Genomic DNA, 15404 nt, shown 5'->3' with positions numbered 1-15404 from the left:
AGAGACAGAGAACATTGCAAAATGTAAAATGAATGACTTTGATTACATCAAATTAAAAAGGTTTTATACGAACAAAACCAATGCAACTAAAATTAGAAGGAAAGCAACAAACTGGGAGAACATTTTTATAACAAAACTCTCTGATAAAGGTTTAATTTCCCAAATATGTAAGGAACTAAGTCAAATTTAAAAAAAAATCAAGCCATTCCCCAATCAACAAATGGTCAAGGGACATGATATAGGCAGTTTTCATATGATGAAATAAAAACTTTCAATAAGCACATGAAAAGGTGTTGTAAATCCCTCCTGATTAGAGAAATGCAAATTAAAACAACTCTGAGGTACCATGATACACCTAGCAGACTGACCAATATGGCAGCAAAGGAAAGTGATAAATGTTGGAGGAGATATGGCAAAATTGGGACACTAATACACTGCTTGTAGAGTTGTGACTTAGTCCAACCATTCTGGAGAGCAATTTAGAACTATGCAGAAAGGGCTTTAAAAGACTGCCTACCCTTTGATCTAGCCATACCACTGCTGGGTTTGTACCCCAAAGAGGGAAAAGACTTGTAAAAAAATATTTATACCCATGTTCTTTGTGGTGGAAAAAATTGGAAAGTGAGGGGGTGTCCATCAATTGGGGAATGGCTGGACAAATTATGCTATATGATGGTGATGGAATACTACTGTGCTAAAAGGAATGATGAACTGGAAGATTTCTATGTGAACTGGAAAGACCTCCAGGAACTGATGTAGAGGAAAAGGAGCACAACCAGGAGGACCTTATACACAGAGACGGATACATTATGGCACAATCAAATATAATAGACTTCTCTACTAGCAGCAATGCAATGACTCAGGACAATCCAGAGGAACTTATGAGAAAGAACGCCATCCACATCCAGAGAAAGAACTGTGGGAGCAGAAACACAGAAGAAAAACATATGATTGATCACATAGTTTGATGGGGATATGATTAGGGTGTTGATGTTAAAAGATCACTCTACTGCAAATATGAATAACATGGAAATAAGTTTTGAACAATGATACATGTGTAACCCAGTGTAATTGCTTGTCAGCTCTGGGAGGATTGAGGGGTGGGGTGGAGTCATGAATCATGTAACCATGGGGAAATAATCTAAAGGGAAAAAAAAAAAGAAATCCAACTAAAGCTAGAGGTCCTGGGTTCAAATCTGACCTCAGACACTTCCTAGTGATGTGACCCTGGGCAAGCCACTTAACCCCCCATTCCCCAGTCTTTACAGTTCTTCTGCCTTGGAACCAATACACAGTATTGATTCTAAGATGGAAAGTAAGGGTTTAAAAAAAAGACAGAAAGAAAAATCTGAGGAAGGGGAAATCTCATTCATGTAAGGGCTGCGGGAGAGTTGTCACTGGAGAAGAGTCTTAAAGAAAAGGAGAGTCTTCAACAGAAAGAGATGGAGGAGAACCTATTCCAGGCTTCATGGAAAAGACACAAGCAAAAGTCAAAAGATAGGAGAGGGAAGGATGGGAATGGGGACAGGAAGCTGATCAGTTTGACTAGAATAAAGAATGTCTGAAGTGTCTCGTGAGATGAGGATGATTATAATAAAAATAATAAAACTATTCAAAGTGTGGAAATCTTATGGAATAAATAGGTCAAGGTAGCTTTCATTCCTGTTGATCTGTCTGCTGCTAGACTGTGGACTATTTCAGTGGAGCCAAATGAGGATGAGCGCATATTTTCATGCTTGTACTAAATAACAAAAAGCAATTATTTTATTCACTTAGAGATTTTACCCACCACAGTACATGAAATAATTTCTTAAACAGCAGGATAGTCACTTGAACCTTTGAAAATGAAAAGAATTGGGGGGGGGGGGGGATAGGGAGTCATCCTAGGTTCAAATCTGGCTTCAGACACTTCTTTCCTGGTATAACCCTGGGCAAGTTACTAACTCCATTTGTCTAACCTTTGCCCTTCTGTCTTAAGAGTTGTTACTAAGATAGAGAGTAAAGATTTAAAAAAAGAAAACACTGAGAAAATAACAAAATAATGTTAAAATAATAATTTAGTTCCAGCTAAAATCCCATTTTCTACAAGAAGTCCTTCTTAAGTCCTTTTAATTCTAGTCCCTTCCATCTGTTAACTATTTCTTGTTTATCTTGTACATTGTTTGTACATATTTGTGTGCTTGATATCTCTTCCATAAGACTGTAAGCTCCTTGAGGACAGGGACTGTCTTTTGCTTCTTTTAGTATATCCTCTCTGCTTAGCACAATGTCTGGCACATAGTAGGTACTTAATAAATGCTTACTAATTATAATAATCATGACAATAGCTCATATTTATGTGGCTTGAAGGTTTGAGTCTATGAAAGACCTGGAACATTAGGCTTCAATTTGATCCAACAGGCAATGATCATGCTTAGAATCCATCTGGATTTTGAATGATCCTGATGCTCTCACAATTGGCCCAATCCATTAGATTCTCTCAGCTTTATTCAATACTTTTTATACAATCTTACACAATACTTCTGAACCAATACCTCAATGTCAGTTGTTTTAGAAAAGTAGTCCAGACAAGTTGTCTTCCCACTTGCAATATTGCCTTCGATACAGATCTGACAAAAGATAAACTATTATTAGCTATTAGGCACAAGAACATGGTATCAGGATAATGTTGAGGATGGAGGGGAAAGTGGAGAGCCACAGTGTCAACTCCATCTATAACTGATGATAATAACCTTGATAGTTCAAGGATTCCTGGTTTCCTTAGTGTGGATACTCCCTCCATGGAAGCAGATAGAAATCCTTTCCCAATTTAATAGGTCCCCATGTGAATTATCCCCTCATGGCCAGGCCTTGAGTGATGAACCTTCCCAACATTTGGCCAGGCTTGTCCTCAGATGGAGCCATGCATAGTCCATCCATGAGTCTTTCTTATGGGGCAGGATGGACTTGAGTTAGTGCTGTGCTGGAACCCAGTGTCAGAATGGGAGGTGGCATTAGAAAGAAGGTTTTAGTGGAATAATAATAACAAATATAAAGTGAAAATATAGTTATGGGGATGATTAGTAAGCAAACAATACATTTGTATTCATAGATAAAAATAAGCAAACATGTTTGTAATTACACTGATTTATTCATGGATCTATTTTCTCCAAGTGCCCCTGTGAAAGACCTCAGAGAAAAATACAATGATGATGTTGTTGTTAATAACTCACAGGGCTTTTAAAGCCCTTCATTAGCTAGTCCCTTTCAGTCTTCTTACATTTTTCTTTCCTCCATATACTCTAGTGACAGTGATCCAAGGACACTGGCCTCTTTGCTGTTCCTCACACAAGACTCTCCATCTCCCAACACTCCATTTTCACCAACTGTCCCCAAGACTTGAATGTTCATTCCCCTTCCTCCCCTCAGCCTCCTAATTTCCTTCAAATCCTAGCTAAAATCTCACCTTCTACAAGAAACTTTTCCCAGTCCTTCTTAATGATGGCACCTTACCCTCTGTGATTATCCTTAATTTATTCTGTATTTCTCCTGTCTGTACAAAGTTGTCCTCTCCTCCATTACAGTGAAGACTCTTAAAGAACCAGGACTTTTGTCTTCCTTTCTATCCCCTTGGCTATGCACAGTGCCCAGCACATGGTAGGGGCTTCATAAATGCCTATTGACTTTGATTCACAAGACTATAGTGTTTTAAGGTTTAAAAGGCATTTTCTTTACTACCATCCTGATAGGTAGACAATATGAAAGTAATATGACCCCCGTTTTGTAAATAGGGAAAGGTAGGTAATGCAGTGGAGTCAGGAAGACTCATCTTCCTGAGTTCAAACCTCAAACCAACCTCTCTGTTTGCCTCATTTTTCTTATCTGTCAAATGGGAATAATAATAGCATATGCCTCCTAATGTATAAAACAAGGTAAAATCTATAAAGCACTTTGCAAATCTTAAAGTACTATATAAATTCTAGGCAGGTAGGTGGCACCATGGATTGGAAAGACTCATCTTCCTGAATTCAAATACAGCCTCAGATGTACTAATGGGATGACCCTGTGCAAGTCACTTAACTCTGCCTCAGTTTCCTCATCTGTCAAATGAACTGGAGAAGGAACTAGCAAACCACTCTAGTATCTCTGCCAAGAAAACACCAAATGGGGTCACAAAGAGTTGGACAAGACTGAACATCAACAACAAAATTATGTAAATGAGTAAACTGAGACTCAAAAGGAATGAAGTATCTTATGGATTGCAGATTTAAAACCAGAAGGATCTAAAAACCTGTCCAGTCCAATTCCCTCATGTTTTCTGATGAGGCCCAGAAAAAGGAAGTGGCTTGATTTGTTAGCAGTAGAACCAGGGCTAGTACCAAGATTTGCTTCCCAAATCTACATGCTTTCTGTCTTTCAAAAGTGAAAAATAATTTTTTTCATAGTTATATAATAATAAATACATAAGGTTAAAGTAGCACTAATATAAAATGAAGACATTAGGGCATTATATTCATAATTATTATATTATTTATTATTATATTATAGATATGGATACAACTAAACTTATTGAACAACATTAAAAATAATAATGTTAGCTATCATTTATGTAGCACTCTAAGGTCTACAAAGTGCTTTATAAATACCTCATTTAATTCTCACAATAAATCTATAAAGAAGCTGCTACTTTTATCCCCATTTGGCAGATGGGAAAACTGAGCTTGAGGTCAAAGTGACCAGAGCCATAGAACCTCTGAGGGAAGGTCAAAACTAGTACTGTTCAAATGATTGCCCCTAATATGATACAAGATGTAAATTCCACAAATCTGTAATTTTCTTGCTTCATAAATTATTGTATAATCTTTTTCATCAGTCTGGCACTTAAAGGTGGACAATCTGGCTCCTTCCCACATTTCTAAGCTCATTTGCCATTACCATCCTTCAAGTATTCCACATTCCAGACAAACTGGCCCTTGACAGTCCACCTCTCCTTGTATGGTCCCCAGTTTGGAATGCATTCTTTGATCCCTTCCATCTTTGAGAATTCTCCTGAGTTTCCTAAGGGAAGCTTGACTCAGTTCCTCCTCACCCCCTGCCCTGGTTAATACTCTCTTCCTCCACAAATTCTCAAGGATTTACCTATCAATGTTGATGTTGTATTTCCTTCTATTCAACTATAAGGTCCTTTCTTGTTTTTATCTCTGTATCCCTTCTATATCAAAGGAAATCCATAAATGTGCATTGCATTGAATTACATTCATAAAAATCTCAAGGCAAAGTGTAAACATGTACCCTACAATGGAGCGTGTGCATATAAAGAAATACTTACCACTAACTTTCTGTCCTTTTCATTTTTCTCATGTTTATCTAAAAAAAGAAAAGGAATAACCATTGTTGAAATAGAAGTTATTTCAAGGAGGTTAAATATCAGTGTGGGGCAGCTAGGTGGCATAGTGGATTAAACACCAAGCCTAAGAGTTGTGAAGACTCATTCATATCTCCCTGAGTTCAAATCTGGCCTCAGACAATTACTAGCTGTGTGACGCTGGGTATGTCATTTAATCCTGTTGGCCTCAGTTTCATCAGCTGTCAAATGAGCTAGAGAAGGAAATGGCAAACCACTTCAGGATCTTTGCCCAGAAAACCCCAAATGGGTTACAAAGAGTCAGACATGACTGAAAAACGACCGAACAACAAAATATCACAGTATTTAGACTTATCCTATTATATATCATGAAGGCTACAGGCATGAGCATGGTACGTGAATGTCAGAAGACCTCAGTTCAAATCCAGGTTCTACCATATATGGTCTCAATTAAATCATTTAGGATCTTTCCGGGCCATTATTTCCTCATTTGTAAAATGATGATTAAAAAGACTTTATGATCCCTACTTCACAAGACCAGTTGTTGGGGAGGGTGGGGAGAGTATTTTATAAACTGTAAAATGCTATGGAAAAGTCATAAAGAACTCTGGGCTTGAAGTCAAATGATCAGCCTATGTGACTGTGGGCAAGCAATTTAATCTTTGTGGGCCTCAGTTTCTTCATCAAAAAAAATGGGTATAATATCAGCACCACAGGGCTATTGTGAGGAAAGCATCCTGCAAGTTGCAAAAACCTACATAAGTAAACATGAGCCATTATTATCATACATAATAATAATAATAATAAAATTCACTTCTCTAATCAAAATTTTGGGAAAACTATAAGTTATTCAAGCATGACCTTGTTGCTATTTACAGTTGTTTAGTCAGGTCTGACTCTTTGTGACCCTATTTGGCATTTTCTTGACAAAGAGACTAGAGTGGTTTGCCATTTCCTTCTCCAGCTCATTTTTCAGATCAGGAAACTGAGGTCAACAGACTTCTGTGACTCACCCAGGGTCGCCTAGCTAGTAAGTGATTGAGACAGAATTTGAACTTAGAGTCATCTTGACTCCAGCCTCAGCATTCTAACCCATATACCATCTATCTGCCCAGCATGGGTTTGGCTCCCTGGAAAACTAGAAATATAATATACTTTATCCTTGAAACCACAGGCAGTACTTAGCAGCTTGGGAGGAGAGAATGCAACAAGGTTACTTCTGAGGTGGTACCCTGTAGCCCATAGAAGGCATGACTTGTTAACATTTTACATTTGAAGCCAGAATTTAAACTTCTACCAATGACGGAAGCCAACGAGGCTTCAAAAGGAAGGAGAGCAGGAAAACGAGGTGATTAATTGCAACAATCAATCTTGCTCTAGGAGCACAGACCATGACCTACTTATAGTTTTACAGAAATAAAACTAAAGCAGGGATCCATAGAACCTGGGGGCTCAAATCTTGACTTGACTACATACTAGCTGTGTAACATAAGGGAAGTCACTTAATCTCCCTCAGCCTCAGTTTCCTCATCTGTAAAATGAAGATATTAGCCTCTATAACATTCAAGTCCCTTCCTTTACCCCCTCCCTTGGAGGAAGAGGTCCATAGGTTTGGAACCTCACTATTGAAGTTATTATGCTGGTTGATTTTGCTCACTTGTTTATCTTAGTTACAAGGGAAGGTTCAATGGAGGCTGTATATTGGGAAATAACTGAGCTGCAAAAAATACAAGGCAGAAAAAAATTTTTTAAATAAAAACAAATTAGGGAGAGGACTTTACCATTCAATTAATATTTATTAAGCACTAACTGTGTACAAAGGCCTATGCTAGGTACTAGAAATATAGAAACATATTTTCAGGCTATTCTATTCTGCCCTTCAAATGAAATAATATTTATAAAAGCCTTAGCACAATGCCTTGCACATATAAAAGGCACTTAATAAATGCTTATTCCCTTCCCTTTTCCATTCCCCAACTTGCCTCCCTTTGATTCAATTTAATATCTGAATTGTTGAGTGGAATGAATGGGGAAATGCAATCATAGCTTATATTTACATGGTGATTTTAAGTTTTACAAAGAGGTTTATATCCTGCATCTCATTTGATCATTTAAAAAAGTCCTCTAATTAGACAAAACAATTATTATTATCCTCATTTTACTGATGGGGAAAGTGAGGCTCAGAAAGGAAAAATAGCCTAACCAAAGTAATATAAGTAGCATATAAAAGAGCTAGGACTCAAACCCAGGATCCCCACTCCAAATATAGTGTTCTTTCCATCACATAGTATTCATTTTAAGCTACAGTAAGTAGTCAAAGATTGTAGGGGAAGGCAATACAATACATTTAAAGGGCTCCATCAGGAAAATCATCCAGTTGGGCCTCCAGCCCCATCTCTACCACTGTAGGACTTCGGGCAAGACTAGGCCATATTTTGTCATCTGTTAATGTAGATTTTACAGTTAGAAGACAACAAAACATCCAGCATGTTTGGTAGATTCTTTCTGAAATATTTAGGGAAACATATGAATAAAAATTAAACAAGAAAAGAAGGCACAGAGGTACCCCCCACACTGAACTGAAGTCTGAGTAGCTTGGACTAGATAAAACAAGAAATGAGTTCTATTACATTGAAATCCCCACTACTGAAGTCTGAGTAGCTTGGACTAGATAAAACAAGAAATGGGTTCTAATACTTTGAAATCCAGCATCAGACACTTAACTAGATGTGTGACTCTGGGAAAATAACTTCACCTCTATTCACCTGTTTCCTCAACTGTAAAGTGGAGTTATATCAGCATCCACCTCCTAGGATTGTAAGAATCAAATGAGATAGTGGGCAGTAAGGTGGCTCAGTGGACTGAGAGCCAAGTCTAGAGACTGGGAGGTCCTAGGTTTGAAAATGACCTCAGACACTTCTTAGCTGTGTGACTCTGGGAAAGTCACTTAACCCCCACTGCCTGGCCCTCACCACTCTTCAGCCTTGGAATCAGTATTCCAAGATGGAAGGTAAGGGTTTAAAACAAAAGAATCAAGTGAGATAATATCTATAAATTTAGCATAGTGCCTGCCACAATGTAGATGCAGAATGTTTATTTCCTTTCCCTTACTTACTACCTCTGTATCCACGGAAAAAAAATCACAAAAACGACAAGATTGGATTATATGATTCCTAAGGCTACATCTAGCTCTTACAAATAATAATAATAGCTAACATAAAGTGCTTTGATATTTGTAAAATTTTCCCATTTTTATGTTACCTCTTTTCATCCTCACAACAACCTTGTAAAATAGGTTTTACAGATGAGGCAACTAAGATTGAGCCAGGTTAAGTGACTTGCCCACAACTACTGTATAAAGGTAGTCTGAGCTCCCATCTTCCATTCTAAGAATGCTTTCAGCTCTGATATTTTATGTTCTAAGGTTCCTTCCAGCTCTAACAAAGCATGCTCTAAAGTTTCTATTTTATGAAAATCCTGTATTCTAACATCTCCTGTATCTGTGACACTCTCACTAGTTCTAAGGACCCTTCCAGCTCTTAACAATTCAGTTTCCAGGTTCCTTACACCTCTAACATTCTATAGTTTGTCTCCTATGTCTGTGACATTCTCACCCGTCTAAGGATCCTTCTATCTCTAACAATCTGAGTTTCCAGGTTCCTTATACTTCTAACTTTCTATATTTTAAGCCTCCAATGTCCGTGACATTCTCTCACGTTCTAAGTTCCCTTCCAGCTCTAACACCTCTAATCCTGTCCATTCTAACTATCTCGGGCCCTTTCCAGCATCAGATCTAAAAAGCAGAGAAAGTCTGTATTTCTCCGGAAAGCAGCAGGGAAAGGGGGGCCAAGAAAGCGAAAGAAACAAGGGCTTTACCCATGGGCCAACCACTGGGAAGAGAGGGCTGCAGCCGGCCCTCGGGGCCTGATGCCGTAGTCAGCTCCGGGGGGCGGAGGTGCTGATTCCGGACCAGCTGGGCCAGGGGGTGGAGCCTCCCTAGGCCGGGTGCAGGTGTTGCCCAAGGCCCGCAAGGGTGGATGCCAGCCCCGGGGCCGGGAGTCTTCAGCAGCAGCCGCCGAAGCCACGCGCGCACGGGTACCATGGGGACCCGGCGGTGCTGAACGGCGCCTAGTCGACAGGCTGCCGGCCTAGGGAGCTTCCGCAAGAGCCACCTGACGCCGGCTTAGCTTCCTGCGGGAGGCTGGCTGCGGACGCTGCTAATGGCCCAGCGGGCCGGCCAAGAGGCGGGCTCTCAAACTGCACCGCCCTAACTCAGCGGCGGGAGGAAAGGCAAGTCCAGGCTTGCTCGCGGCTGAGGATCTCCGAGGGGTTTTCCTGCGAAAAGCCACGCGAGATTTTTCGCCCCAACAGGCAGATGAAGTGATTCAAGGGGAATAGCAGAAAGTGGAGAATTCGACGACCACAGCTCGGATCCTAGCCTCGCTACTAAGCTCGAGGCTCCATCTTTCTTAACTGCAAAGTGAATAGGTTGGACCGGATCCGGAGTGCTGAAACGGAGTTGGGTCCTGGACCTCTTGGCAATATAGAGACGATTATAGATTCCCTTTTAGGCAATTAATACATACTTAAGTGGTGGGTTTTTAACATAACTTTTATTTTTTAAATATTCTTCCATGGTTACATGATTCGTATTCTCTCCCTCCCCACTCCAGGAGCTGAACAGCAGTTCCACTGGGTTCTACATGTATTATCATTAAGTGCATACCATAAAATAGATAGGATTGCAAAGGAAAGTCAGGTCAACAAGGATTTATTAAGCTCTAAGGGATGGGAATACGGGGAAAACAGTCCCTGCCCAACATTCTAATAAGGGAATTTGGGAAGAGGAGATTATAATGAAATGCAATTATCAAAATACTGGGAGGAAAAAAATTCAAGTTCATGTACTAGATCGTGTTTTTAAACTCTCACGGTTCTTAGAACCTATCGGTTCCTAGGCAGAAGATTCTGAGGGAAGATAGGACCGCCAGTCTCCAGGCTTGGTGCTCAAACCTCCTAATTGCCTTGGTTCTAGATAATTTTTCATTCTAAGTGACTAGACCCAACAGCTCTTTCCAGAGGTAGAGCTAAGATTGGAACTCAAACCTTCCGACTCAAAATAAACCAATCTGATATTAGTGAAACTAGTCATTCTTGGAACCTTCACACATTTATATGGTCATTTAGTTAACCAGAAAGCTATATGTAACGGGTCTCTGCTAACCACTCTGACTCCAAAAGTTTAGATAAAGCACAGTCCCGATTATTATAGCAGCTCTTTTCATTGTAGCAAAGAACTGGAAACAAAGATGCTACCCATCAAGTTCAGTATAATGATTAAACAACTTGTGACATATAAATAGAATGGAATATTGTTGTGCCATAAGAAATGGGGAAACAGTTTCAGAGAACTCTGGGAAATACAAAGTGATGGTGAGTGAAATGAACAGAACCAGGAGAACAATTTATTCAATAACAACATTATAAAGAAAACTTTGAAAGCCTTGCAGATTCTAATCAAAACAATCACCAGAAGCCTGATGATGAAACATGACACCTCCTGACAGAGTGGTGATGGACCCGAGGGGCAAAATGAGACATACATTTTTGGACATGGCAAATATGTGGATTTAATTTTAGATTTTTAGATGTGGATCTAGCTTTACTAGATTTGTATATTACAAAGGCTTTGTTTTGGAGGGCAGGGGAAAGTGAAAGAAAAAAATGAGGGTCATTGAGTATTCTTTTTTAAGAACTGCATAAAAGTCTCCTTAACTGGTGGAGATTGATTGCTCAATGCTCAGTGCCTTCTGGCTTCCAGCTTCAAGAGACAGTTTCAGATTCTCTTCAGGAAGGTCTTTGATGGGAGAAAAAGACTGTGGGAAGAAGCTAACAGATAGAGGAGCTGGCAATTTTTTCATTTCTCTATCTCCAGATTACCTCACTAGAGATTTTGAACCACTCTTCCTTGAAGAAATGGGCAGAAGAGACTAGAAACAGAAATGGAGACTATAGAAATAGATCAACTCATGTCTTCCAGCTACACCTAAACATACCTTATGTGAGCACACATATAAACTACATGGGCAACTCATGCACACACCTTGTACTTAAAAAAGAAAAGCAATCTATGTAATAGAGATCTGCAGTTTCATATTTATGAAAGTTCATGTGGTAAGTTATCACTGCCAAAGTAAATCTACCACAATGCAGAATTTATAGAGGGATAGCGTTCTTTTCAATAAGTCCCTCAGAATTGTCCTGGGTCATTGCATTGCTGCTAGTACAGAAGTCCATTACATTCTATTTTACCACAGTGTATTGATCTCTGTGTACAATGATCTTCTGGTTCTGCTCCTTTCACTCTGCATCAATTCCTGGAGGACTTTCCAGTTCACATGGAATTCCTCCATTTTTTTTGTAGGAAAAAATGGTTTTGTACATGGGGTATAACATTATAAACTCAAGACAATTCATAGACAAAAAGGGCAACTTCCCACATCTATCACCTGTCTCTGCAAAAAGTTTCTATGGAATGTCCATTCAGTCAAAACCAACACGCTTTCCATGAGATGTCACCCAGCTTTCTCCAAGAGGACTCCTCAGACTGCATGTTTGTCTTGGAATGTCCTCAGAAGGCTCCATCAGCCATTGGCCAAAAGGCTCCAACCCCCAGAGTCCATCCAATGGGGGGGGGGGGCGCCCGGGCTATTTTCCCTTGTGGCTTGTCTCCTCTGCCCCCTCTGAAACTTATGGAAAAGAATGCTACCCACATTCAGAGGAAGAACTATAGGAGTGGAAACAGAAGAAAAACAACTGCTTGAACTCATGGGTTGATGAAGACATGATTGGGGATGTAGACTTGAAAGGACCACACCAAGGCAACTATCAATAATATGGAAATGGGTCTGGATAGATGACACATGTTAAAACCAGTGGAAATGTGCATGGGGAGGGGGGGTTGGAGGTGAAGGAGAAAGTAAGAACATGAATCATGGAACCATGGGAAATTTTTCTAAAAAACAAAAAAATGTTTTAAAATTATAGAGGGAGAAATCTAGGTGTTAACATGCTTAAGCATAGGTTCAGGCTTCAGAAAAAATAATGATGATAACCTTGAACAAAAATTAGAATTCCAAAAAGGCTTTTTTTAGACAAATAATTCTGTTGCATATTACAAATTCATACATCCTCTCAGGCCATAAATGTTTAAAAAGTTAGATTCATAATCCCATGCTTCCTTCAATATCATAAAAGCTGAACAAATTTAGCTAAGCAGAGTCATAATCTCATACATCCTCTGAGAAAACAAATTTAGTTAAACAGACTATAGGTAACATAAATCAAGTTAGAGATTAAACTTCATTTAAAATCATAGCAATGGGTTGCCTGAAGAGGAAAGAATTTATATGTCAACAAAATAACAAAGGAGTTGAGGATAGCTAAGGTTTGGGAAGGTCAAACTGAGGAATGTCAAGTGGTTTTCCCTTAACACTATTATTTCATGAGTCAGTTATTTAAGTGAGCTTAAAAGGTGACAGGTTTTCAATTAACCAAAAGTTGCAAGAAAAGTGGCCCTGACCCCAGAAAAAAATTAACAAAAGGATATTAAAAATCAAAAATTTTCCATCACACATATACAATTTTCTTGACTTTTTGGTTAGACCTGATGATTTTTCTAGATCTTTGTCAAGAAGGTGCAGTGGATAAGGTAGACTCTAATGCTTCCCCTCCACCACCTTGACTCTAACCCCTAATTATATTCTATTCCACTATACATGTGGAAGTATTCATTTATTTTATTTGGTGTTTATTAAGTACAGAATGAAAGAAATGTTAGAAGAGAAAAAGAAAAAGTCCTTTGAAATACTTAAGGACTCTGATAGATGCAATACTGGACCATAACTCCACAGATCTAATCATAAAAAATGTTACTGTCCGAAAGAGGAGTGATGGACCCAAGGTGCAGAATGAGACATGTTTTTAGACACGGCAAATATGTGATTCTATTTTGCTTGACTATTATTATGTGTTACCAGGACTCTGGTGGTCTTGCTTTTTTCTCTCTCTCCATTTTGGGAGAGCAACAGATAGAAAAAAGAGGAGCCAACCACACACACACAAAAAAAGATGGGATGTTTGTTATGCCCCAATGTGCTGCTAAAAAAAAGGAGGGAGCATCCATTGAACCATTTAAAAAGTGCACACGGAGGAAAGTTCAAAAAGAAACCCAAATGAGCAGAAGAGCTTGAAAATTTGATAAATTTATCCACTTTTTTAAAAATAAGTTTTTATTGACTTTTTGGCTTGTTTGTCATATCATCATAATTTTCCTCAATATTCCTCTCCCTCTCCTTCCTTGGCAGCTAGTCCATATGTCAAATTGTATTTTTTAAATTAAAAAAAAAAAGAAAGAAAGAAAATGAGAAAAAAATCAGAACAACCAATGAATACATTGAAATACATCTAGACCTCCCATATCCTCAAAGGTTTGGGTAGTCATGTCCTCTCACATCTTTCCTTTCAAGTCATGCTTGTTCTTTATCATTTCACAACATTTACTTTTAATTCTTTTTTGCATGTGGGACTGTTCTTTATTTTTACATTACTGTGGTCATTGTATATGTTATTTTCTTGGCTCTACTTACTTTACTCCACTTTAGCTCATGTAGATATTTCTATACTTCTGCAGATTCATAACATTCATCATTTCTTACAATACAATAGTTATTCCATTATATTCATGTCACAATTTTTTTGGCCATTCCCTAATTTGTAGATATCTTCTTTGTTTCCAACTCATTGCTATCACCAAAAGTACAGCTATAATAATTTTTGTGCAAATAGGTAGTTTCTTATCAATGCATGGAATATCTGGGTTAAAAGATATGGATGTTTTAATCACTTTATTTGCAAAATTCCAAATTGCTTTCCAAAATAGTAATACTGATTCACAGCTCCACCAACACCAAAACACCAATGTGTTTTATCTTTCCACAACCCCTCCAACATTAATTATTGGCAGTGTTTGTCATCTTTGCCAATTTGCTGATTGTGAGGTGAAACCTCAGGTTATTTGGATTTGCATTTCTCTTATTATTAGTGATTTGGAGCATTCTTTTGTGTGGTTGTTAGTTTCCAATTCTTCTTTTGAGAGTTATTTGTTCATATCATTTAACCATTTATTCTCTTAGAGAATACTTAAGAGAAAGGGGGCATGTATTCATTAATTGTTTGTATTTCTTGAATATCAAATCCTTATTGGAGAAATTTGATACAAAGATTTTTTTCCCATTCAATTGTTTCCCTTCTTGTCCTAGGTTCATTAATTTTGTCTATGCAGAAGCCTTCTAGTTTCATATAAGCAAAATTATCTAATTATTCTTTTATAATTATCTTTTCCTCTGGTTTAATCTATTCACACAGAGTTATAAAAGCTAATATCTTCCTCTAATAATGGGTTATTTCAAGTTTGTATTTTTCCCTCTTCCCTTATAAATAATTACGTACCTTTATTTTAAAGCAAGCTATACAGAACAAAGATATATGGCTTCACAAATAATCTTTTCCTCTTCTAATTATACTCGGGGAAGTGAGGTACTAGCTCCTTTACAATAGCCAAAGTTCTTGTATTTTTGAGTTATTTTCCTTTACATTATTGTGCTCCTTGGGCATCTTGTTCTTTTGATTCTATTTACTTCGCTCTACATCTGTTTATAAAAATCTTCTCAAGTTCCTCTGAATTCCTTATAGTCATCATTTCATAATACTCCATTATTCTGCAATTTGTTTAGACATTCCCTAGTCATCGTCACCTGCTTGGTTTTCAGTTCTTTGCTAGCACTATAAATATTTTAGCATATAGAGGCCTCTCACTGTTTTGACATAAGTTGCTCCCTGATTTAAACAAGCTTTTCTCTTTTCATGGTCAAGAAAGAGTTAATTAGAGGTGACTATTAAGTTCCAGATAAATTTAAATTGCAAATCACATACCTATTTTTTCTAGTCTTCCCTCTGGGATTACTTTCAAACTACCTGCTTTCCTTCATTCTAAAACAAT

At 38.2% G+C, this 15404-nt stretch overlaps 1 protein-coding gene across 1 annotated transcript in view; it reads right to left on the bottom strand.

The window, feature by feature from the left end:
- Positions 1–9475, bottom strand: part of TK2 (thymidine kinase 2) — a 44384-nt gene extending 34909 nt beyond the window's left edge. Inside the window, exons 1-3 of the mRNA XM_044660607.1 lie at positions 9221–9475; positions 5309–5346; positions 2535–2609 (exon numbers count right to left, since the gene is read on the bottom strand). Coding sequence (XP_044516542.1) covers positions 2535–2609; positions 5309–5346; positions 9221–9446 — 339 coding nt within the window. The 5' untranslated portion in view covers positions 9447–9475. The remainder of the gene's footprint in view (positions 1–2534; positions 2610–5308; positions 5347–9220) is intronic.
- Positions 9476–15404: the final 5929 nt, after the last annotated feature.

Source organism: Gracilinanus agilis, chromosome 2 (assembly GCF_016433145.1).
Source record: "Gracilinanus agilis isolate LMUSP501 chromosome 2, AgileGrace, whole genome shotgun sequence".
Lineage (NCBI taxonomy): Eukaryota > Metazoa > Chordata > Mammalia > Didelphimorphia > Didelphidae > Gracilinanus > Gracilinanus agilis.
Note: the sequence above shows the minus strand (reverse complement) of the source record. Positions and strands in the feature narration are given on the sequence as shown.